This window comes from Macaca nemestrina, chromosome 4 (assembly GCF_043159975.1).
Source record: "Macaca nemestrina isolate mMacNem1 chromosome 4, mMacNem.hap1, whole genome shotgun sequence".
Classification (NCBI taxonomy): Eukaryota; Metazoa; Chordata; class Mammalia; order Primates; family Cercopithecidae; genus Macaca; species Macaca nemestrina.
This window is the reverse complement of record NC_092128.1, coordinates 157,226,973-157,254,047: the sequence shown is the minus strand read 5'-3', so window position 1 is coordinate 157,254,047 and position 27,075 is coordinate 157,226,973. Positions and strand designations below refer to the sequence as shown.

At 36.1% G+C, this 27,075-nt stretch overlaps 1 protein-coding gene and 1 long non-coding RNA gene across 4 annotated transcripts in view; one reads left to right on the top strand and one right to left on the bottom strand.

Moving 5' to 3' along the window:
- Positions 1-27,075, bottom strand: part of LOC105483455 (uncharacterized) — a 223,265-nt gene that overhangs the window by 66,809 nt on the left and 129,381 nt on the right. The window lies entirely within an intron of this gene.
- LOC105483456 (SAM domain, SH3 domain and nuclear localization signals 1) overlaps positions 1-27,075 on the top strand; it is a 155,062-nt gene that overhangs the window by 103,672 nt on the left and 24,315 nt on the right. For both annotated transcript variants that reach the window (XM_024793314.2, XM_011744357.3), the window contains 4 exons: positions 14,796-14,867; positions 18,984-19,133; positions 23,506-23,635; positions 25,619-25,770. In XM_024793314.2, the coding sequence (XP_024649082.2) occupies positions 14,796-14,867; positions 18,984-19,133; positions 23,506-23,635; positions 25,619-25,770 (504 nt within the window). The remainder of the gene's footprint in view (positions 1-14,795; positions 14,868-18,983; positions 19,134-23,505; positions 23,636-25,618; positions 25,771-27,075) is intronic.

Sequence of the window (27,075 nt, the reverse complement as noted above, 5' to 3'; positions counted from 1 at the left end):
TGTGTCCAAATATCATCTTATAAGGACACCAGTAGGAATGGATTAGGTCCTACCCTAACGGTCACATTTTTTACTTGATTTTCTCTTTAAAGGCTTTATATCCAAATACAGTCAGGGTCTGAGGTACAAGGTGTTAGGGCTTCAAACATATCAATTTGTGGGAGTCAATTCAGCTCATAACAAAGTCTATGAGCTTGTACTAATTGGAAGTAAGGATTAGGATTTCAGTTGCTTCCTTCCTTCCAATGACTCTAGATCTTTCTCCACTTCCAGTTGACCAGTCCCTTAATGCTGCCAGCCCCACATTTGACTTGACTGCCTTTACCCATACTCGGCAGTGTTAGTTATTCTTTCCTGCCTCCCATCCAAATGTAACTCTGCCACAAACCACTAGGCCTCTATTAGGAATCATTTGAAAACTAAAAAGTAAAACATCTGTTTGACCAGTGCTTTCTGGCTGCATATTAAAAACAAGAGCAAAAACCGTGATTACTTTTGCACCAACCTAATATTAAAATCATCTGGGGTGTTTTACAAAAATACCTGTGTCTGGGCCCTAATACCAGATCTTCTGGTTTGGTTGGTAGAGTGAGAGGCCCATGTTCCTGATGATCTGACCACTCTCATACATTTCTGGCTGTGCTTCTCTTAGCCTAAAATGCTCTGTGCTCTTTTTGCTTTTCCAGTCTATTTGAACGTATAGGTGGACTGTCACTTCCTCAAGAAAGCCTTCATCAGTTACCCCAGCGCAGTGTATTAGGGGCAGTCTGGCAGAGCAGCAGGCAACATGAACTGAAGGCGTAGAGATCTGAGTGTGAATTTCTTACTTTGATATTTCTTAACCAGGAGACTTTGAACATTTTCTTAAGCCTCTTGAGCCTCGTTGTGGTAATCAGGAAAAGGAGAAGTCTTAAAGCATGTCACATAGAGTTGATGTGAGAATTAAGTAAATTACCATATGTAAGCTTCCTAGCTGGTAGTACATATCCACTTAATAATCTGTCCCTCCTTTCTATTTTCATAGTGCTTGTTCCACATTTCCTTGTTTTTTTTTTTTTTTAACTCATAGTTTTTCAGTATGTGCTCGCAACTATATTCACCATCAAGAACAGAGGATCAGTGGATGTATTTTACTTATATTTGTATCCCTGGGATTTTTGTTGAGGATTCAAGAGAGATTGAACTCAGTCTACCTGACTTTCAGATTCCGTGTGCTTTTTATTACACTTTGGCCACCACTGAAAACATTGATAGTATAGAACATAGTAGTGATTTCTCAGTATATGTATAATGAGCGTGAAATGACTAATGGATAATATTAGTCATCTACAGAAGTAGCCTACTCCAGAAGATAGTTTGTAAATGGGTCACTGATAAAGATCTAGGTAACACCCACATCAAAACAAAGTAACCATTCCTAGAATCAAAATAATCAAACATTGTAGTGTAATCTGCCTTAAGGAAAAAAAGTATTAGCAAAAAGGTGTTGTTTGCAGACAGCCTAGAAATGTGTGGGAGAGTAGAAATTTGCCACTGTGTCTGCAAATAATGCAAAACAGCTGAAGCAAATATCCCATTTGGCTGGACAGACTTCTCCCCTTAGGTGAGATGTGTACCTAAGGCTAGGATAACTTCATGTCTCTAGTCTTAATACCACTTAATTGACTTTACTGTGACCACTACATGAATCAAACAAACTTCCAGCAATGATCTGGTGTCCTGTGTAGTGTTCCTTCCAGGGGAAACAATTTTTTGATCAGTCAACATGAATATGCATTTTTCTTGGCAGATGAATTTCTCACAGCAAATCAATGCTTGCTTGGTTAGTATTGCCGTTTTTGATATCTTATCTGTTTGGTTTATGAATTACTTGCCTTGAAGTTGTATATTTCTGCATGCTTCAAAGATAAAGTTCCCATACTTGTAGAGGTGAGGACCTGACCCTGGACATAGAGACATGATACCTGGCCGACGTGTTGGCTTCCTAGAAGGATTGAACTAAGTTGCTAACTGACTTCACTTCCAAGTACATTTTCTCTACAAAAGGAAAATAAATACGATTAAATCACTAAGTTTCTTTATCTTTTTTTTTTTTTTTTTTATAGTTTTAACAACTTAAACTCCTGGAGTAAGAGTCAAGTCAAATTTGCCTTGTATCAAAATCTACACAGTGATACGGCGTTAGTCTCAGTATTTAGTTAAAAAGAGCAAATTGGAATTTTCTCATTTTTTTTTCCCCCTGAATACTTTACGTGGTGACAGTTATGCTACCGATATTTTTAATTAAATAAAAGTGGCTGGGCAGGGTGGCTTACCCCTGTAATCCCAATGCTTTGGGAGGCTGAAGTGGGAGGATCGCTTGACAGGAGTTCAAGACCAGCCTGGGCAACATAGTGAGACTTTGTCTCTATCAAAAATACAAAACAAAAAAAATTAGCTGAGCATAGTGGTGCACATCTGTAGTCCCAGCTAGTCAAGAGGCTGAAGCAGGAGATTGCTTGAGCCTAGGAGTTCAAGGTTACGATGAGCTATGGTCACATCACCGCACTCCAGTCTCGGCAACACAGCAAGAGATCCTATCTCAATAAATAAATAAATAAATAAATAAATAAATAAATAAATAATAAATGTACTAAAATATTAAATATATACATTTTGTAATACTTATGATTATAGTTTCTTTACATTGTTAGTTATTACATAGCAATCATCTTTTATCTTTTGTTTGATTTGTATGTTAGGACATCTAAAAATTTCAACTTTAAGATTATGACTATCTCACTGTATTTCTTTATCAATTATGAAAAAGTCATTACCAATCAAACAAATGTTTATGACTTTAAAGATACAGTTCCTTCAGAGATAAGTGTTCTACAATTATTGAACATTACATTATAGGCCAAGGAGTGATTACAAACTGAGTTTATTTTTACCACTACTCTTCCATTTCAACTCTGCTATGAACCCCCTCAATAGACTGAAATATTCATCCAACCAAATCCCAGTTTGCTGAAAGGTAAATAAATGTAATTGAAAATAAAAATAGTTACAGGACACTATCATCTCCTCCAAACATCCTAACATGAACTTACTGTTTTATTTTCCCACCCATTCTTCCCCTGTTTGGGATTACATACCATATATTTGCCCCACATAAACATGTCTGTTCTTACTAAGAAAAAAAAGCGTTTAAATTCCTAAGACTAGCCGCAGCGGGTGCTGCCTGGGATGGGAATGTTTATAAGCTTTATGATATTAACTGCAGCACTCAACCTCAGGTGGCATAAAGCATGCAAAAGAGAACTTTCTGTCAGTTTTATTATTTCTAAAAAGGTTCCCCTTGAAGCAGAAGAGTGACCTTGCTCTGCTGAGCTGACATATGCCACTGGATTAATGGTCGAGCCCTGCTGGAGGGAAGCTCACGGAAACATTACAACTCCAGAAGCTAGGCTGGCGATGACCATTAATCAGGGGCCCCCAAATCATGCATCAAACACACTCATTTAAAAGTAGTAAAAATGACTCAAAAAAAAACCAAAACTTTTTGAGAATTAGCTTATTGTTTGTCATTACTTGTGTTCAAGGAGGTCGTGAAATGACTAAAATATCCCCTGGGCAGACATTTCGGAAGGTTACTGTGTACCCAGAGACCAAGTGAATGCAGAGGACTTTTTGTTGTTGTTGCTGTTGTTGTTTTATTTTATATATTTTTTAAATTATACTTTAAGTTCTAGGGTACATGTACACAATGTGCAGGTTTGTTACGTATGTGTACATGTGCCATGTTGGTGTACTGCACCCATTAACTCCTCATTTACATTAGGTATATCTCCTCATGCTGTCCCTCCCCACTACCCCCATCCCACAACAGGCCCCGGTGCGTGATGTTCCCCTTCCTGTGTCCAGGTGTTCTCATTGTTCAATTCCCACCTGAGTGAGAACATGCGGTGTTTGGTTTTCTATCCTTACAATAGTTTGCGAGAATGATGGTTTCCAGCTTCATCCGTGTCCCTACAAAGGACACGAACTCATCCTTTTTTTATGGCTGCATCGTATTCCATGGTGTATATGTGCCACATTTTCTTAATCCAGTCTGTCATTGATGGACATTTGGGTTGGTTCCATATCTTTGCAGAGGACTTTTAAGACTCATGGAAGTAAAAGGGAGTTTTTGTTCCAGATAATTAGATGGGAAAGTTGGTTAAAAGGATTTTGTTTTCCCAACTTAATTTTTACATCTTTATTTAATCATAATTTCAAAGTTATGGGTACTATAAATGTTTGCCTCTTGGCGATAATTTTATTTTATTTTAAAAACTGGAGTGACTGGAATTTAGTAGTGTGAAGACGAGATGGGTAAACTGTTAGGAAATATTTCAGGAAACTAAAGTTTTGTTAACATACTCAATTATCACATATGTTTAAAAGTTTTGGAGCTGTACTGCATATTCTTCCATCATGTTAGATAATAATAAAAATTTTTTAAGAGTTCCTCTCTCTCTGACTATGGAAAATAAAAAAAATTAGCTTATATCTAAGATCCTGAAAGAAATTGCTCAATTTAATTTAGCTAATAATAAGTTACTTTTGAGTTTTTCTTTTTTAACTCCTTTGAAGATAAAATTGAATAGACATAATTTCTCTTTTATACTTTTAATAGTTTGTCTTTTAGATTAATGACACTATACAAAATACATATGATAAATCTTATTAACAGTACAACAAATAGAAAAGTCAGTCACTTATTACAAAAACCAGAATAAATTTGGTATTTAAGTTTATAGTTAATGTAGTAAGGTCTATTGAGATCAATATTCAAAGTTATTCTCTTAACTAACAGTTGCTTTTTTAAACCATCATCTTCACTATTACCTTTTGTCTATTTGCCATATCCTATACAGGAGTATTATTTGGGCAGAATTATTTATTTGTAGAATTACTTGTTTTTGAAGTTTAGTTATAGAATTAAAATAGTTGATAATGATGTGACTAGTTAAAATATTATTTAATATTCTATAATAAATAGAACAATAAAATATGCATGCACAGAACAGACAGTTAATTTCCAAACTTATGGAAGAATAATATATATTTTTTGTAAATTGAAAATTTGAGTCATCCATCCTTTGAATTGCCCTCCCTGTATCAAGGTACATAGATAACAAAATTAGTGATGCAAAATTTGCCCAGGGAAATGATTTGAATAGAGGTGGCAAATGCATTTCCTCACTTCTTCCCCCAAACACCCACTAGCTTCTGTAACCACTGTGGACACAGTTAATCATGACTTTTAAACTCTGAAAGTGGCTTTAGAACCCTTCTCAACACAGCTCTTCGTGAAACTTTGACGAACTATCCATGCTGGTGCATGAATTGAAAACTTTTTGCCAATTTTAGTTTCGAGAGATAGTTCATCCAGACAATGAAAAATCCCAGTGAAATATTCCTATAACAAATACAAAACATGTTTATAGTGACCTAAATGATTATGTTTACTAGAGACAGTATTTATTTCTCTCCTATGAAGGTTTGGGAGAGAATTATATTAGATACTAGACACACTTTTTATCATCCAGTGATCCATCTTATACATAGCATATGTTCCACTACCTTTGTTACATATCATAACTTTAGCAATCACAATCTTTGGATTTGGTGATTATTTCTAAAGAGCCTCTTGTTTAACAATTATACAAATCTACTAATTTTTGAAAAATGGTTAAGTGAATTCAAATTCTATTAATTTCAGCTAATGTTACTCCCAAAATCTGTGATTATTTTAGTGTACCATTCTGTAGACAAACTATAAATTAAGTAGGTATATGCATAGGCACACAAAATGACTTTCAGGTACTAAGCAGTTAATACAAATAAGTATTTGTAAATGAATGAATACAAATTTCCAGGTTGACATCTACTGTACATTTTAAGTTCTTTTGTTTTGTATATGAATATAATATGCTTATACGAATTGATTCTATATTTGTGTATCTTCCATTTGAACATGATTCTATTTAGCTCTTATGGTTTGGAATGATTTGGTCCATGGCACTAATATAGTATACATTTCTCTCAGGGCCGATTCTTATTTATTCATACGGACAGACCTTACACTGAGTACTAAGTTGAACCACAGAAGCCACTTAGTGTGTTTATGTTAAATTACATGATGCAAACCCTTACGGTCTTTAAACATCAACGAATTATTGTCATTAGTTGCAACATGATTAAGTTCTAATTTGTTTTTGTGTAACTGTGAGATGTATGATTTTTGACATTTAACTTGAAGAGTAATGTGGGATCTGCAATTTGCCATGGTTTTTCCCAAGTCTCACAACTGTAGGATTTTTGTCCATTGGAGATACAGCATGTAATAACAGGGGCAATCAATATGCACTAGAACGTTCACTAAAATGGCATCAGAAAAGGGTTTCATAAGTGAAGTGAGACTTAATCCTGTCCTCGAAGAATGGGCTGGGTTTGAGTAGGTGGAATAAAAGAAGACCAATATTCCTTGAACAAAAAGACAGTAGGAGCAAAAGCTCAGAGATATAAATGAGTTCATCCACAGTGGCCAGCAAGAAGTGTTAGAAATTCTGCTAAATCAGATGGACTAACATTGTCTGCCACCACACAGAATCACAGACGCACTTCATGCTCAGTATGAGCCTCATTTTGTTGACTGAGGAAAAACTATTTAAACACTCTGAGCCTCAGTTCTCATCATCTGTGAATTGGAGAAATGAATGCCTAACTCAGAGGGGGATTGCGTTTATCTCATGAAATAATTACAGATAAATAGCATGGCATGGAATTTAGCAGATGGAAGGGTCTTGGTAGCAGTCATGGCAATGTGGGGCAAGCTTTACATTTTGGAAAGAAGAATGAGATGATGAGACGTGGTACTTTAGATGATTAGAGGGGCAAGAATTTGGGGACAAATAATCTGAAAGTTGTTGCATTGGTTCAGGAATTAGCACATACTCGAGTAAAAGTAATGAAAAAAATACCTTCAATAAAGTTTGGAGAAAGAATTGAACACAGGTATAGGCTGGGAGAGTGTGCATTTGTGGGTCATTACATTTTACATTATGTGTCCAAACTCTCCAAAGAGAGCAATGAGCAAATACCATTTTCCAATGGAGCTGGTAAGGGTTCAGAGGTTGGGCCAAAACAGATCCTCAGGGGAGCAGGACATAAGCACAGAGCCTTTTGCTAGTACATCTGCCTTGCAGCCCAGAGGCAGGCAGAGGCAGGCAGAGGCTGGGGCAGACATATAATTGGGTTCCCTGGGGAAATTCTTGAAAATTTTAAGGAAGTGTTGGCATAATGAAAGAATTCCAGGAGGACCAAGAAGTGCCATTTATTTATTTTAGTATTTATTTTAGTGGTACTTATTTATGGGTTTAGTAGTTAGAGAAGAAGAGAGAGAAGGAATAGAAAGTGCACAATAACATAATTTTGTAGGAGTGAGTAGGCCAAGCAGAAGTTTCACAATAGGGAAAACAAATTGAGCAATTCATGGTAGTGTAATCATGGGCACATTTTCTAAAGCTTTTCATTTCCTTTTTAATAGATTTTTAAAGAATTGATGATACCAATTCTTTGGCCATGTTATGCTTTTTACCTGAAAAAGCAATATTTAAAACATATAACAATATTATTTAATTTTGATATTTAAAAATATCAAAATATTATTTAAGAACTCCTTTCAAGTAAAATAGAATATCATAATTTCTACTCAATTCCCAGAAGGGTAGCATGATTTGTAGTCTATGGGGACAAGGTAAATAATAAGAATGAGATATGGTTGTACCTTCGAGTCTTTTTTACTCATCAAACTTGTTTTGTTGCATAAAATAGGCTGGTATGAATAACCACTTTTAGAGGTTGTGGATCACTCTGCATTGATTTTTTTTTTTTTTTTTTTTTTTTTTTTTTTTTTTTTTTTTAGTTCTAGTTTCTTTCCTTCAGGTAATCTTTGAGATGGTTTCAATTTGCAGAAAATATTTTTAGTGTCACATCAACTTCTGAAAGCAAATCTTTAGCACGGAAATTTTGACAAAACATTGTAAAACCGTGGTGGAGTCAGAATCCGCACTTCTTGAAGATGTTTTGCAGTTGACAGAAAAGTTACTGAACCAGAGAGATACAGTAGACTGACTAGTTTTTGTTCTTAGAATCCAGATGTACGTTGAAAATATTTAAAGCATTGATATATGTTTGAGCTTTGGGTTGACTTTATGCCGGGATAAAATGTGAGTGTTGAAGACAAGGCTTAACAGCTGTAGTAGTCTTTCAGCCTTCAGTTTCCTGATACCCCCCAGAAGTGTATTCCACTGGCACCACATGACACTGAGGCAATTCTAACGGATTATTTTAAGTGAGTTAAATTTGTTTCACCTCTTCAAAAGATCTGAGTGCCTGAGTTAGTTAGAACAATTAAATCTTCGAGTGCCTTTGGATAAAGGCTGACAAGCTTATTGAGATTCAGCTTTTATTATAGTAGAATATTCATACAAGGGTGTGCTGAAACAGAATTCTGATCTTTGAGTATATTACTAATCAATGCTCTTTGTGCAGTATTTAGAAGAGGTGAGAACTTGTTGGGAGACTGTGTGTAATTTTTAATTTGCCAGTATATTACAAAGTACTGCAGATGTGTGACTTACATATGCGAATTTTTTTCTTTGAATTAGACTGTGAAACTTTTCCAGCAGCACCTTACCCAAATATTAAGTCATGCTGGAGATGAGATTTCATTTGAAGACCCCCAAAGGTAGTGGCTGGCTAAGAAAGAAAATGAGGGTCAAGTTCTTCTGGTTTTGATCAGAAGCTTGATTCAGATTTCTATATAGAGACCCTTTAATTTTCATTCATGTTCATAAATGCAGGTTGGTCAGTATTCTAGGAAACCTACTTAGTTTCATTCTTCCTATCAAACTAACTTTGCCATAATTTTTATTCTGCTCAGAAAGCAAGTCTCTTTGAGAGAAGACAGGATCTAGATTCTGTAATGGAATGGCATAGGGGAGAGTATATCAGAGTGGAGAATTTTTAAAAAGAATTTTTTTGCAAGTTCTGGTTTCAACAGTTTCCTTATTGAGAAGAGCTAGATGATAACTAAGAACGCTGCCAGCTTTATATCATGAAACAATATTCTGTAATAATTAGGATTGTTTTGCAAAACTGGAGAGGTGACTAATAAAACAAGAATCTTCTTAAGTTCTTTTATATTACTCATTAGATTGCATGGCAACACACATACACAAATGTGTTCAGACACCCCAGCTGACCCTGGTTCTGCACTATTTTTGGGTAAGCCAAGTAGACCGTGTGGAAGAAGGTTAACTGCACCGTGTGATTGCAGGTAGTCTTGAAAACAGCAATCCTAGGGCCCATATTTATTTATTTATTTTTATTTATTTATTTTTTTTTTTGAGACGGAGTCTAGCTCTGTCGCCCAGGCTGGAGTGCAGTGGCCAGATCTCAGCTCACTGCAAGCTCCGCCTCCCGGGTTTACGCCATTCTCCTGCCTCAGCCTCCCGAGTAGCTGGGACTACAGGCACCTGCCACCTCGCCCGGCTAGTTTTTTGTATTTTTTAGTAGAGACAGGGTTTCACCGTGTTAACCAGGATGGTCTCGATTTGCTGACCTTGTGATCCGCCCGTCTCGGCCTCCCAAAGTGCTAGGATTACAGGCTTGAGCCACCGCGCCCGGCCTGCTAGGGCCCATATTTATATCAGAAAGTTAGTCGTACTAAAATGAATTTAAGAAACACAACTTTATTTTCTTCCCTTGCTGTACTTCCAAACAACCATGACCTTTTAAACCATATTATGATTTTTTTAAAAAACAAATTGATTCCTTATTAAAGTTATGTAACCAGCTGGGCATGGTGGCTCACACCTGTAATCCGGGCACTTTGGGAGGCCAAGGTGGGCGAATTGCCTGAGGTCAGGAGTTCAACACCAGCCTGGCTAACACGGTTAAACCTTGTCTCTACTAAAAATACAAAAAAATTAGCTGGGCGTGGTGGCACACACCTGTATTCCCAGCTACTTGGGAGGCTGAGGCAGGATAATCGCTTCAACCCAGGGGGCGAAGGTTGCAGTGAGCTGAGATGGAGCCACTGCACTCCAGCCTGCGACAGAGGGAGACTCGGTCTCAAAATAAGTAAATAAATAAATAAAGTTATGAGACCACTAACTTTTATATCATTTTAGCTATTATACAGGAATATTTCTTTTGATAACCCAACCATTTATTATGGAAAATTTGTAATATATGTAAAAGTAGAGATTAGTAAATACTGCCCCCATATATCCACCGCCCAGCTAATTATTCAAGAATGACCAATTGTGTTTCTTCCTCATGCCCACACATTGGCTGCTCCTCACTAGATTATTTCAAATTGTAAATAAGAGAGTAACATTACTTCCTTAACATCAAATAGCTAGTCATTTAAAAATTTCCCCAGTTGTCTTTTGATGTTTTTGGTATAGTGGTTTATTTGATCTATATTTAAACAAGATTCATGGATTATATTTGGATGATATGTTTCTGAAGTCTCTTAGTTTATACTTTAACTCTTTTTTAAAATTTCTTTATGTTGATTTGCTGAAGAAGCTCGGTTGTTTTGTCCTGTATTTTCTTGTCTGTATATTTTCCGACTGACTGTATCTTCTTGGTATCATTTAACATGCTCCTCTGTCTCTTTTTTTCCTTAAAACTGGTAGCTAGATACAGAGCTTGGTGTGATTGCTTTCTTGCTTCCTTTCTTTCTTATAAACAATATTTCATTAGTTGTATTTAATGCTTCCATCACAAAGCACATACTCTGGTTATCTCCCTTTGTGTGATTTTAGTGACCATTGATGATCATTGGCTGGATTCAACATTGCATTAGGGGTTTGCAAAATGGTAATTTTATTATTTCATCACTTTTAATTGATTAGCTGAAGTATGAACATATATAGAACAATTTCCCCTCATCAACTATTTAGTGGATGAACTATTTGGTTGATGAAATAGGTTTCATACAGGAAAGGCAGATTAAATGCCTAAGTTGTCCCTTTATTAGTTTTCAGAATATAATTACAACATTTCCCAATGTAACTGATGAATTTTTCTTTTTAGTATCCTTATGAACTCATGAATTTTGATGTTAGATGTATTTAAACATATTGCACTCTTCTCCATTTTACTTTTTCAACTTACACTATATCCTACAGGTTGTTCTGTTGCATATAAAAACATGTATTTAATTTTTTACAGCTTCATACATTTGCATTGTGTGGATGTACCATATATTATTCAATCAGTATCTTCTTGATGAACATTAGGCTTTACAGCTTTTTGATAATATGAAAGTGCTACAGTGAATGTGGAAATGTAAACAATTCATATCCAAATGTATTGCTGGTAAAGACATCTAGAAATGGAATTCTTGGGACAGAGGGCAAATGTATATGTAATTTTGCTTGATATTGCCAAATTCCCCTATATAGGTATTGTGCCATTTTACAAATGCATTTCTAATTGCATAAGGAAAGACTGGAAACGTTTATGTAGAGTATAATGAGTAAATACGATACAAAGTCAGCAGACACAAAGAATTATCTAAAATATATATAGCATTTTTATTTAAGCTCCTCTTCTTTTTGACAGCTATTTGTTTATATAATAACTGTCTTGATAAGAACTTGATAATATTTACTAAGTCTAATACATTACAATTATATAATGCAACATTACCAATATTCAAACACATTCTCATTTATTAAGTACTATTATTTAGGAAGCAAGCTTTGTTTCCACATAATTCACCTTGTTATCATAAAACTTGACAAGAACAGAAGTTATAAATGTGTTCATTGTCCAGACCTCATAGTAGACCTTAGTCATTTTTTGTCATAAACCATAATCTATACATTATAATACCATCTGAGAAAGTTAGTTACTAACTTTTAAACTAGAGAATAGTGAACAAATATAAATGTTCTTTTAAATATTTAGATTTTTTTCTTAAGGGTGTCTTAACACGGATTGAAGCTATTGAGTAATTAGCAATGAGATGACTGACAAAACCCAGGGTAATCGTCCTGTGTTCTTCTTAAACCATGACTCCTAAATCTGCTTTTCTTTATTGATATAACGAGGGGAGAATTAATTTTAAAAGGTGGTGGCTATTGATTACTTAATGGAAGAAGACGGTGTAGCAAAATGCTGAAGCGAGTCTATTCTGTGCCCTCCTGTGCAACAGGACCCATTATCCAGTTGTGGAAATCATACCCTAACTCTCATTCATATTTAACAGGCTATATGTAGGCTACAAAATTGCCTTAGGCATGGGCTCCAATCGGCCATAGAATGGTTTTAAGTATAAAAAAGAGTAATAGATTTCCATGTGTTCAGATTGTTTATAAGCTGGACAACAATAGGCTCAATTCCTTTCTGCGATTGCTGAGCAATGGCGGCCAGATGGAAACACCTACTAGGCAAGTTGGAGTGATTAATATTCTGAGAAGCCACTCTAGGCTAGTAAGTACTACATAGGAAGACTTTGTATTTTCCAGTGTGGTTCTCAGTTTCAGCCTTCGCTTCTGCTCCTCTCACCACAGGCTGAGGGGCCTGTTCAGCAGGGGTGGCCAGTCAGCAAAAGGCGTTAATTGTGTCTAACACAGCTATCATCCTTGGGGCAATATTCTGTATCACACCGTCTATCAAGCTAACCCCTTGTCACACGTCAGGATCTTTTTATTTCCGTTCATTTAAAAGAGAAGCAAACATTTTTAAAGATAGCTGATAGGGAGGCATGAGAGCTCCCAGGGATTAGGAGCCCTTGAAGCTGCCTTTTACTGAAATGGGCTGTGATTTCTGAAAGGACAATATAGCAGGTCCTCCAATAACATCGTTTTCTCCAACATCATTTTGTTATAATAACACTGATGGAGGAAAAAAATCAGTTCCTGACCAGGGTCACTGTCACTGCAGGGTTTGCACAATCTTCTCATTTCTCTGTGAGTTTCCTCCCACATCCCAAAGAAGGGAATCTCAGGTCAATCGGCGTGTCCAAATTGTTCCACAATGAGTGAGTGTGGATGTGGGCTTCAGCGTGCCCTGCGATGACAGCACTCTGTCCAGGGCTAGCTCCTGCCTTGTGTCCCGAGTTGTGGGGATAGGCTCTGGCCACTCACAGCAACCCTGAGCTGGAATAACTGGGTAAATAATTATGTTAATTTTTTAAATTAATTTTTCTTAAATGTGTGTATGGATCGCATTGGTTTCAGTGTTTACCATTAGAAGTGTTTGGGTCTTTATTTAGAAATTTGATAATGTTTTTGTAACGAGAAATGGATCATAGGAACTTGTTATTTGAACTTGTTATTTCGAGCAGCCCATGGTAAAGAGGATTTTATTACACCTGGTTTTGCTTAAGGTAGCAATTTCCGAGATCCCATCAACAGCATTAAGTGAGGCCTTGTTGTACAAGGCTTTATAGATTACTGACTCCCATTATTAATTTTCTAAATTACCAGATTATACGTCAGTACCACCAGTTTATTTTTAAAATATGATAAGCTTGAAATAAGATAAAGTCCTTTAGAAAGAAAATATTCTCGGGATTTATGAGTACACAAAGAACACAGCATCAGATATCCACCATCCCAAACAATGCATAGAATTAGATAGTGAGAAAATATCAATTTTTTGACTCAATGACTCTAAAGAATTTTAAAACGTGTTTAAGGGATTCATTTATTTTGTCACCTATCAGAAATTATTTATAATTACCTGCCTAGAATGAGTCGCATAATAAAGATTCAGCTTTGTTAGCAAAAGGTATTCAAGGCAACATCTTCTATTAACATACTGAGATTTTTCTCAAAACAGTGAATGAAACTGACCCAGAGGTCTCATTGTAATTCTATGTTAAATGTGGAAAAATTCCATTTTACTCCCAACCTTGGACTGTGCATACCTAAAAGCTGCATTCAATTTATTAATAAGTCTATGTGTGCGCCTTCTTTTTCTGATATCCAGCAGAGAATTTCAAATGATCAAGAGTTGGTAATAGAAAATGCACTTATGTTCTTTTTTTTTTTTTTTTAATAAGCTTGATCTTTTATTTTCATTTTTATTTTAAGTTTCGGGGTACATGTGCAGGATGTACAGGTTTGCTACATAAGTAAACATGTGCCATGGTGGTTTGCTGCACCTGTCAACCCATCACCTAGGTATTAGGCCCATCATGCATTAGCTATTTTTCCTGATGCACTCCCTCTCCCTGCCCTCCACCCCACAGGCCCCAGTGTGTGAACAAACTTGATCTTTGTGAGGCATAATGATGGATCTACTCAGATGCTTGCTTTTTGTTTGTGTGTTTTGTTGTTGTTGTTATTTGTTTATTGGTTAGTTGGTTAGTACTACATGCTGTTAAGTTTGTGGTTAGCTCATTTCAAGAAGCTTTAGGTTTAGAATTCATGGATTCTTCAGCTGCCGCTTCGAAGAACAAAATTAAAATCAAAAATTTAAAATAATTTAACCAAGATTTTCTCCGAGGTGCTTACTTAACATTATAACATAAAACATAGGAAGACGTTTTATCAACTGTAAATATAAAAATGTTAATAGGTATACCTTCACAGCCTTTGGATATTCCAGAGAGAAGAGCTTCTTAAAGCCTGTATTTGCAAGAGATGGTGCTTATTAAACTATAATCTAATATACTTATCAGTTTGGGCAGTGAAAATAGCAAGCTCTAAGTTTCCTTTTTCTTTTCTATTTTATAGCGAAGCAGCAGTTTTGGGAATTTCGATCGTTTTCGGAATCATTCTTTATCAAAAGCAGATGATTCAACTGAGGTTGGTAGTTTATTCCATTTTTATGAATGTTATGCAAACACATTATGAAATATTATGAAGACAATGTCACTTTTGCAAAGTAAAATAAGAAAAATAAATACATTTTAAAATTGTAGCCTTGCATGTATTTTTGTGATAAGTGAACAAACCATTATTTAGTACTGTTGTAGAAAGCAATGGGTTCTTGTCACACGACCAGGAAAATTTAGGGGCACACACACATTGTAGGGTGAGTAAGGCAGGGTTTATTGCGTGAAAAGGAAAAAAAGAAAAAAAAGAGGAACTCCCAGCAAAGCGAGAGTCCTGCTAGCAGGCCCTTTACAGATTGAATCCCAGGACACCACATAGCAACAAAAGACGCCAGGCTCCCCCACGCAGCAAATCACGTGAACTTCCCATAGCTCCACCCCTTCCCCAGTGCACAGGTGGGCATTATTAAGAGAGAATCAGTGGGGAAAGGGTGAGCTTCATCCAGGATCAGCAGTCTGGTTTTTCATCCTTCAAGCTGTTTCAGGCTTGAAGACGAGGTTTCGCAAAGGACTCTTGGCTGTTTCCTGTCTCTATCAGTACCCAGTACCATGCCGGGCATTAAAAGTAAAATCCTATTTTAAGAAGCCTAACAGATGTTTGGGAAAGCAAAACATGAATCCGAAAAGATAGAATTCAAAGTGACACTGACAATTCCAAATTTCCTGAGTATTTCTACTATAAAACAATGTGTGTATACATATACGTACACACACACACACACACACACACACACACACCGTGTTTATACACATTACTTGATAGATATATGTAAAAGTTTATGTCAGTTGTAATTGCTTTAAATTAGAACAAGATAAGATTAAGCGGCCCAACTGTACATTTGTTAAGGAGAGCATACGGCTGCTCAACTGGACTCTCACACTTCAGTGTACACTGAAATATCCCATTGGTGAGCGCTACTTACACATTTGTAAACTACGGACATTTTAATTGTAGCTTAAGAAAAGCTTCCCATAGAATTAAGTTTGCATAATAATTTCAATAATATGTACATTTAATTGAGCACTCATGATGAAATAAGCACAATGCTAACTTTATAACAATTTACCTGTCTATAACATAGGAACTATTAGTATATCTATTTTGCCATTGCAGAAATATGCTTGCTTCATCAAATAAAATTACTTCTAAATTACAGAGTGAGTAAATGACAAAGGCAGAACTCAACCTCTTCTCTGACTCCAAAGTTTGCCATATTGTCTCATAAAGTAGGGGCCACATTTGCTCAGTGATTAATGACAGGTACAACAACAGCTAATAAAATAGTACAGAGAAGGGGTGTCTACTAAGAAAACTGAAAATACTGTTTACCATTGAACCTGATTCAGCAACCTCACAGGTAATATATTCTTTTTAGATCAATAGGTTTTTAGATCTTATGCTTATTTTCAAATATATTTACCTGCAATATTTTAAAATATTGTAATATTAATAATGATTCCTTTTATTAATTTATTATGTATATATTCACATTTATGAGTAAACTTGTACATAATTATATAGTCAATCAACATTTACATAATGGTGAGTAATAAATGTAATATATACATGTAAATCTCTCTAGCCACATACATGTGTTTGTGTGTGTGTATATATATATGGAAAGAGAGAGAAACTGTATATAATTTTATTTTCAGTTGGCATCTTGTATACATTTTTAATTCTCCACAATCATACATATATTCCACTGCTGTTTAGTTTATAATTCTGGTATTAACCTATACAAGATAGCTCATGTTCATTCAGGTTCATTGGTTAATAATGGTGGCCTAGTAATTTGTGAAAGAATTTAGTGAACCTAGTAAAATAGTGTGCATATTTTTCAAAAATCCAGCATTCATTCAAAAAATACCCACTCTATGACAGATTTTCCGTTAGACACTCAGGAAGTACTGTTGCAATAACACAATAAAATCCTTACTTCATGCCTGGAGCTTATAGGGGAAGACAAATCTTAAAAAGACAACAACAAAACCATAAGTAATATTTAAACAGAAATTTAATTCAGTCTATGGAGAAAGGCATAGAAAAATGTGAACATTCAAAAGACATAAACGTAGTTTCTTTGTAGCTTCTGTAAATAATGCTAGAAAAACCAGAAAAAATATTCATAGTACATCTTTCTGAAGCTTAGAAATTCTAGGGTAACACCAGTAGTAATTAAATAATATATTTCTTATTTATGTTAGAAAAACAAATTTACAATGAAGACAGAGAAAGTTTAAGAAGAGAGAAGAAAAAGACTAACTCTAAAGTTTTAAAATGCTTCCAAATTATATTTTATTCAGGGTTTTTGAATTAAGCAAAGAATCTTTGCCTTTATAACCTTGAATGTAGAAATTAATAAAGTGCAATGAGGGTTTAAATTGGCTGTCCATTCATATTTATCATAGGCAATTTGGGGTAAGATATGAAGCAAAATATAATATTGATTAATAATGATGTTAACTATGTGGTTAAACTTTTGCATTAAAATATTCAAGTTCACTAAAGGGAAGTTTCCCATCATTTTTTATATTCAGTGAATGACTTGACTACCTGTCCACCTATCAGGAATTGTGGACAGTGTTAAACTAGATGTCCTTCAAGTTTCCTTTCTTGCAAATATAAGGTATTTTAGGACTTGTAACCCAAACATATCCTCCAAGAAAAAAAAAATCTGCAATGTTCTACATGAGAAGTTTCATTTACTGAAACAATATCAAGTGATAGCTATGTGCCTGGAAGTACTCTAGACACTCAAAGAAAACAGATCAAGTCTCAAGTCTCAAGTCTCATGGAACATGCATCATAGTGGGAGATGCAGACAATAATGAAATGAACAAACATATTATCGGGTAATGTTAACTGCTTAGAGGAATCATTAATCGGGGCCAATAAACAGGACATATGGAAGTATGGAGGGTGATCAATCAGAAAATTGCTCTCCTATTATATGCCATGTGAGTAGATACCTGGATGACTGAAGGAAGAAATTCTTGGATAGTTAGGGGAAGCCAATGGCGAAAGCAAATACAAACTTGGTGAGAACCCGATAGAGAAACTGCAAGGGGGCTAGCATGGCAATACTTTATTACAGTTGTTTTCAAACTTTAGTGAGTATCGGAATCACTTGAAGAGCTTGCTAAGGCACAAACTGCTCCCAAGTGATGCTGATGCTGCTGGTCCAGGGATCATATTTTGAGAACCACTGCTCTAGTGAGTAAGGGAGACTTGAGAAGTAGCGAGGGGCAAGGTGGGTGGTGAGGATATTTTATTTCATATAGATTCTATATAATGTAATATATATCACATAATATATGAATGATATTGACAGAACATTATTTTATGTTATGATATATAGAGTCTTGTGGCTGTGAACAGTGTGTTTTATTCTGAGTCATTGGTTTAACAGCATTCCTAAGCAAAGACCAAAGCAGTCCAACCAAATAAGATGTTTGATTAATCTAGCATGTGAATTACATGAAGATTTCTGTACTAATGGCTGGAACTAGTTCATATATACTATTGCTTGACAATATGGGAAATGTGCACGCTAAGATGAAAACAAACTCTAGCATTTCTCAGTGGATTTAATTAACACGAAAACTTCTTTAACCACAATCATCTCAATTTCTATGAGAAGCAAGAGGGTATTTTAAGGTCTATTCAACACGGATAGATGCTCCAGCCTATCTAAAGCTTCCAATAAAATATTTTTCACCTATGTAGACATAAGAACTCCTTATACCTAGTATTTAATCTTATTTGTTCATCTCAAGAAGAGGGAATAAAATGATTGGTCAATACAGCTATTCAAAAAATAGCCGAAATTCTCTAAAAGAGTTGCAGATGTGAGGCTCAAGTCCTTTAACATCACAAGTTTTACTTTCTGAGTTTGTAACTCAAGCAACCAGGCCTGGACAACTTTAAAAATATGGGTTATGTCCAGATTTTTAGAAATTTTGGAGGCTGCTGCACAGAATGTATGCGAAGTCCACAGACTCAGAATGTTCTCTGTAACAATGATTTCAGATCAGTATTTTTTATTCCTTTATTATTTTGTCTTTTGTAAAAATTCTAAACTAGGTACATGAAGGAGATCCCACAAATGAAGGTGGAGAACCAAGTAAAGCTTCAAATAATGGAGGAGGTTTGGGTAAAAAAATGAGAGCTATTTCATGGACAATGAAGAAAAAAGTTGGTAAAAAGTACATCAAAGCCCTTTCTGAGGAAAAGGTAAATATTCTCTGATAATCATTTGTATTTTTCTACTAAAACTTTCTTAAACTATTCAGCTAGAGTATAGAAGTGCTTGGTACTTCATGAAGTACTTAAACATTTGTTTTCTTCCTCAGTCATTATGCCCAGAAGTTGGCTGGAAGGAAGTATTACTTTCATTTTAACAGAAGAAACTGACACTCAGAAAGATCATGCATTGGCCGGGTGTGGTGGCTCATGCCTGTAATCCCAGCACTTTGGGAGGCTGAGGCGGGAAGATCACCTGAGGTCAGGAGTTCAAAACAAGCCTGGCCAACATGGTGAAACCCTGTCACTACTGAAAATACAAAAATTAGCTGGGCATGGTGGTGCACGCCTGTAGCCCTAGCTACTCGGGAGGCTGAGGAAGGAGAATCACTTGAACCCAGAGGCAGAGGTTGCAGTGAGCCGAGATTGCGCCACTGTACCCCAGCCTGGCAACAGAGCAAGACTGTGTCTCAAAAAAAAAAAAAAAAAAAAAAAAAAAAAAAAAAAAAAAAAAAAATCATGCATCTAGAATGTGATGTGAAGAGCAATGTGAAGAACAACATGTCCTTATTTTTGTAGCAAGTGACAGTATGTCATTCCTTTTTATTGCCAAATAATATTTCTCCTTTCATAGATGGACCACATTTAATTTATCCATTTATCACTTAGTGATCACTTGGGTTGCTTTCACTTTTTGGCTATTATGAATAACACTGCTACAGATACTTCTGTTCAATTTTTTGTGCAGAAATATTTTTTCATTTCTCTTGGATATATGGTAACTCCATGTCTAATAGAGAAACTGGCAAATTGTCTTTTAAGCAGCTGCATCATTTTACATTCCCACCAGCAATGTATGAGGGTTTCAATTTCTCTACATTGTTGTCAACACTTGTTATTGTCTGTCTTTTTAGTACTACGCATCCTAGTGGATGTGAGGTGGAATCTCATTGTGATTTTGATTTACATTTGGTTGTACTTTACATTTCCCTGATGACTAACAATGTCGAGAATCTTTTCATGTGCTTTTTAGTCATTTATCTATCTTTGTGGAGAAGTGTTTTTCAAATCCATTGTTCATTTTTAATTGGGTTATTTATCTTTTTATTGTTGAGTTTTAAATGTTTTTTATATATTCCGGATGCAAGATTTTATCAGATATATGACTTGCAATATAATGTATTTTCTCCAATTCTGTGGACTGTGTTTTTATTTTCTTGATGGTATTGTTTGTAGCACAAATGTTTCTAATTTTATTGTAGTCCAATTATCTTTTTTCTGGTCACTTGTGCTTTTGGTAACATATTTAAGAAACCATTGTCTAACTTAATGTAATGAAGATTTATTCCTATGTTTTTTTCTAAGAGGCCAATAATCTCTTAAATTTTGGTGTATGATTTATTTCAAGATAATTTTACTGTATAGTATATAGGAAGAGTCCACCTTCATTCTTTTGCATGTAGATATACAGTTGTCCTAAAGGCATTTGTTGAAAAGACTATTCTTTCCCTATTTGATTGTCTTGGCACTCTTGTTAAAATCAGTTGACCACAAATATATTGTCATAAATATATGGATCATAAATAAGTGGGTTTACTTATGGGCTCTCAATTCTACGTTATTGATTTTTATGTCTTATGTCCATTCTCTTTTTCAACCCACTTCAATAGGGCTTGTCCCCAGTACTCCATTAAAATAGCTGTCACCATCAGTTGTGACCTCTGTGTTGCCAAGTCCAATGGTCACTTTTCTTTCTCCTTACTACTTTTCAACTGTATTTGACTCAAGTGCTGATTTTCTTACATATAAAACATCCACTTCTCTTGTTTTTGAGTGGGCATGCTTCTGACATTTCTTTTTCCTCATAGCTTCCTTTCTTGACTCTGCTTTCTTTCTCATCCCTCGAAACATCTGATCTTCCTGAGGCTTGTTCCTGGATGCACCACTGAATCTACACTCTCCCCTTAAGTCAGCTCATCTGCTCTCATGACTTCGTTTTTCACAACTGTATCTCTAGCTATGACCTCTTCACTTATCTGCCGTATTAATACAATCAATTGTTTCTTTGATATCCTCATTTAGCTGTCCAGTAGACATCCAAAACCTAATAGATCCAAAGCTAATATATTGATTCTCTACACTTTTACCAAAAAAATGGTTTTCTCATCCAGTATTCCCAGTGGCAGCAGACAACACTGATCTTCAAAATAAATAAAAGCAAAAATATAAAAAAGAGGAAGAAAGAAAAGAAAAACTAAGAATCACCCTAAATTCCTTCTTTTTCTCACTTTTCACACTAATTCATCAGTAAATTATCTGAATTGTATTACCAAGTATATATAAACTCCCTAATTTCTCCATGTAAACTATTCCTGCTTTAGACTAAGTCACCAACCTTTCTTTCCTGGATTATTATAATAATCCCGTAACTGCTTTCCATTCTTTTTATTCTTTCCCCCATAAAATTTATTCTCCGTATGAAATCCAGAAATATCTCTGACAAGTGGAAATCAGGTCATGGTTAAAATTTCAGTGTCTTCATAGTGCACCCCTTTACTTGCTGTGTTCATTCTAGTCCTCTGAGAAGCAGATCCCAAGAAAGGAGTAGAAACACCACAGACAGATTTATGGGAAGAAATGCTAGGAAGGCTTAAGAGAAAGCCTTTAGACTGCAATGCAAACCTGACATCTATAAAAGGATAAGGAAAAGGAAGAAGAATCAGGTAGAGAGAGTCTCATACTTCAGCAGAATTCTGAGAAAGCTTTGGTCAGATTGATGGGGGATTGTTATACTAAAGTTTTCCATTACAGGAACCCCACATTCCACTAGAATGGGCTCAAACAATACCCCTGCTTTTTCAGTTACTAACAGGGAGCATGGCTTTAGTGCCAACGGAGTGATGGATACAGAGGGGTAGTCCTGGGGCTGTCAGTAAAGAAGGGACCCCGCAGCAAGAGATCTAAGTGGCACATTTCCATGGCCACCACACATGGTCTATGAAGCTTTTCTTGATGTGGCTCCAGTCTGCTTCTCTAAACTCACACTCTAATATTCTCCTTTGTCTCACTACATTAGCCTTGCTGTTTTCCCCTGCACAACCCAAGATAATTCTGAGTTCAATTATTTTGCTCTTGCTGTTCCTTTTGCTTGGAAAACTGTCTCCAAAGCTTCACATAAGTTACATTTTCTTATCATTTAGGTCAATAATTCAGGGCATATGTTACTGTATGGCAGAGGTCTTTGTAGGATATTCCATTTAAATCAGCCAACCTGTAACCCTAACCTCAGCAACAAATTCTCTCACATCACCCAGTTTTATGTCTTTCATAACACTTACTATTCTCTGAAATTGTCTTATTGTGTTTATACACACCTCCCCAAATACTCTACACAGACACACACACACGCACGCGCGCACACACACACACACAGCTAACACAATAGAATATCCTTTATTATAGCAAGCACTCTGTTATCTTGTTTACCATGGAAATCCCTGGTTCCCAGAACATTGCCCAGTACCTAGGAGGTGTTCCATAAAATTGTGTTGAATGACTGAATGAATAAAGAAATGGATAAAAGTGGAGAATCAAACTGAGTGTATATCATATGTATATTCTGAAGTTTTATCAATGTTTAGAAATGCTCACAAATAAAAAATGTTGAATTACATTCTGATGAATATTAAGAAATTCATAAGTTTAATCCAAACTATTGAAATATGGAAAACATTGGAGATGTTTTCAAGAAAATATAATTTGTTTTGAAATTGTCTGTCTTTTCTAATTTTATGCAAGATTTGCTTCTCACTTGACTAGGTGGCAAGCACAGTATTAGATTTGTAAAGCTTCTTAGATAAGCTTTGCTTTAGAATTGCAAAATGCACATGTTTTATTCATATCTAGTGATCTGGTAGGGTGCAAATAACTGACATGAAACAACTATGCAGAGTTTAAGCTTGTAGGATCAGATCTCAATGGATTAGTAATGGTGTTAAATAAAGGATAAGGACAGCATGAAGAAGCAAAAGTGCTTTAAAAGATAAACCATAGATGTCAATAAATCTAACACTTTTGATTAAATAATATTGATATGATATTCATCCTAGTTTGTAAAAATGAGCCATTATAATTTGAACTGAATTCTACAAAAAGAATGTGTCATCTGAATAATATTTCCAAGTATATTGTAAAAGGTTTTGCTAGAAATTGAACTGAAGATTAACTACTTTCGTATTTTATCCTTATGTATCCTTAAGTATTTTATTGCTAAAATATGTCTTGCCTGTTAAATCAATATACACAATGAACATCTCTGTGGAAATCTTCTCTCTGTACCTAACCTCTGATATGTTTCCTGAAGGATGAGGAAGATGGAGAGAATGCCCACCCATATAGAAACAGTGACCCTGTGATTGGGACCCACACAGAGAAGGTGTCCCTCAAAGCCAGTGACTCCATGGATAGTCTCTACAGTGGACAGAGCTCATCAAGTAAGGCTAATGAATCAGGGATGAGATCCTGGGTGTGAGGTCCGGGTTAAATCAATTAAAAAACAACAAGTTAAATTAGCAACAAGGTTCCAGCTACTTGATAAGAGAAATGGTAAAAATGTAAGATATATTAAATCTATATAGAGTTGCTGGTGTTTAAATAATACATAATATATTTGACACAGGTATATACTGTGTTAACACTTTTAACACTGTAGTCAAAGGGGCTCTTGGGGATATGCCTCAAAAAAGTCATATTAGGAGATTAAATATGCATCTTTAAAATAAAAATCCTTGTTGGAGGGAGCCAGCTTTATCTTGAGCCGAAATATTTAAAAATGACTTGAAGTATTCAGATAAATGAAATTTATTTTCTGTTCTGTTCTCTGTCTCTTTCTTTCTCCCTCCCTCTTCCTTCTGTCCCTGTCTTTCTCCCCCCACCACTTTCCTTTTTTCCTGAAGTACTCTGAAAAATGTAGCACATTTGCATCAATTTACTTTACTGACATTTACTTTTTAGATCTTAACCCAGCATGAACGAGTAAAGAGTGAAGCAATATGCAAATAATAAATGATAGGACTATCACTATTAGGTGACAAAACGGGATCCATAAGTAACCAACAAGGATTTTCTAATGAAGATCAATATTTTTTCTAAGAAGGAAATCACTCAGGATTTAGTCACATTTCCAGCTACAATATTTGGATGAAACGATTGATAATGCAGGGTGCCTTATGACTTTTTATATGTAAACTGTTATACATCTCTCTAATCTTTTCAGGGCTTTTAAATGTTTTTGCAAAGTTTATTTTCCATTTCCTTTTAAATCAACTGCTTCTGTTATTTGAACATGTATGGCAAAGACCAGATGTTTCAAATATCCTGAGTTTTATTCCTATTTTCCTATTGGCTGTAGAATAGATATTTTGTGACAAAAGCTAACACAGAAACATTTAAAGAATTTTTTTGCACGTATGAAATTCAGATCTCATTAGTATTCATTTCTGCTGGAAGTTTTAAAACTCTATATTGTGATGCTGGATGTGGGGAGAATTTTCACTAGAATGGACTGTGAAAAGCTGTGGTCTGGAGTTGTTATGGAAGGGAAGGTGTGAAGAGAGGGTGGTTCATTTTACTATTACCGTATACCACTTAATTTGTGTGATTAGATACAACTCATCTGTGTTTTACATCACTTCACATACAATATGGAGCATCTTGAAGGAGCTTTACCTTATTTCCACAATGCGTGGTAGTGAAACGTGGGCTATTCCCTCATTGAACAGAGTGACGAAAGGTTAGACTGAAGGAAGACATGAAGTGATGACTGAGTATGAGGGTGGGGGAGGAGAGTTACTTCCACTGGGAGCCATTCTTGTTCCAAGGGAGGTGACAAAATGCTCTCTTTTCTCTTTTTCCTGAAGTTTAAGATCAAAAATAAGAGGAGCAGACAAGGATTTGGAACAGTTTTAAAGGCCCAGTTTAGAAGTTTCAAACCACATGGTGGTGCAGACATTCAGACACACTTTCTCCTTCCCTTACACTCATACAAAAAGCAAAAGTGCCACCTGTTATGTCAAAAATATGGCCTCAGAATGGCCTTTGGTACACAGTGGGAACTCTGGGGAAGAAGTCTTGTGATAAGTTGCAGGGAACTTTGTAATGTCATGCTTTTGGCAAGTGTCCAATACTTAGTACACTGTGTCCTGGGTCAGATTATGGAGAATGAAGTGAGAGGGTACTTGGGTTGGTGGTAGAGGAGAGAGTGGCCAGATCGTCAGGAAAAAGGTTAGAAATGACTCAGAGGACAGACGTCACTGACTGAGACCAACTGGGAGAGGGACACCAGGATGGGTCAATTAGAACCTCCTCCTGAGCCTGGCATCCAGCGGTCCAGCATGATCAATACTTAGTTGTGTCCAGATGATGGTCCAGAATGTTACAAGTCTTCAATGACAACTGCGAACTTCTGCTTTCATCAGGTGGTGTAACAAGCTGTTCAGATGGTACGAGTAACCGGGACAGCTTTCGACTGGATGACGATGGCCCCTATTCAGGACCATTCTGCGGTCGCGCCAGAGTGCATACGGATTTCACGCCAAGTCCCTATGACACTGACTCCCTCAAAATCAAGGTGAGAGGACACCATATCCCCCCTTCTGAATGGTTTGTCAAATGCTGATTATATGATCTGTTTCAGCAAGTATAAGCAGTGGGAGAACAGAGTGTGAGCGTGTTCTTCCCAACAGTAGAAGTGGAGGCTCGCTTACAGTGCTAAGAATTTGAATAAAATATGTGAGGTGGAGGCGGGGTATCAGTCTGTTCAGGCTGTTAGTGTAAGTTGTTATTATGTAGATGATTCAGGTTCAGAGTCTATCAGGGAGGAAAGAATTCTCTCCATTTTCCTGAAAACCAAAGCCTCACAGTTGCTGAAGGTGCCCAGCTCTGCCTGATACTTGCAGGAATAGAAATAATGAAGAGAGAGGGAGAAAAGGTGCAAATGTCAGGCAAGAGCCCAGCAGAGCAAAGGCCTTGGGAACCAGACGTGGCCGGGAAATTCCAGTACTTTTTTTTATTTTTATTTCCATAGGTTATTGGGGAACAGGTGGTGTTTGGTTACATGAGTAAGTTCTTTAGTGGTTATTTGTGAGACTCTGGTGCACCCATCACCCAAGCAGTATACACTGCACTCTATTTGTAGTATTTTATCCCTCACCACCTTCTCATCCTTTCCCCAAGTCCCCAAAGTCCATTGGGTCATTCCTATGCCTTTTCGTCTTCATAGCTTAGCTCTTGCTTATGAGTGAGAACATATGATGTTTGATTTTCCATTCCTGAGTTACTTTACATAGAATAATAGTGTCCAGTCCCATCTAGGTCACAGCAAATACCATTAATTCATTCCTTTTTATAGCTGAGTAATATTCCATTGTATATATATGTACACCATGGTTTTCTTTTCTTTTCTTTCTTTTCTTTTCTTTTCTTTTCTTTTTTGATGGAGTCTTGCTCTGTCACCAGGCTGGAGTGTAGTGGCATGATCTTGGTTCACTGCAACCTCTGCTTCCTGGGTTCAAGCAGTTCTCCTCCCTCAGCCTCCCAAGTAGCTGGAGGCCACCACAACCCAGCTAATTTTTGTATTTTTAGTAGAGATGGGTTTTCGGCATGTTGGCCAGGATGGTCTAGATCTCTTGACCTTGTGATCCACCCACCTCAGTCTCTCAAAATGCTGGGATTACAGGCATATACAGCCTATACCACAGTTTCTTTATCCACTCATTGATTGATGGGCATTTGAGTTGGTTCCACATTTTTGCAATTGCAAATTGTGCTGCCACAAACGTGTGTGAAAGTATCTTTTTTGTATAATGACTTCTTTTCCTCTGCGTAGATACCTAGCAGTCGGATTGCTGAATCAAATGGTAGTTCTACTTTTAGT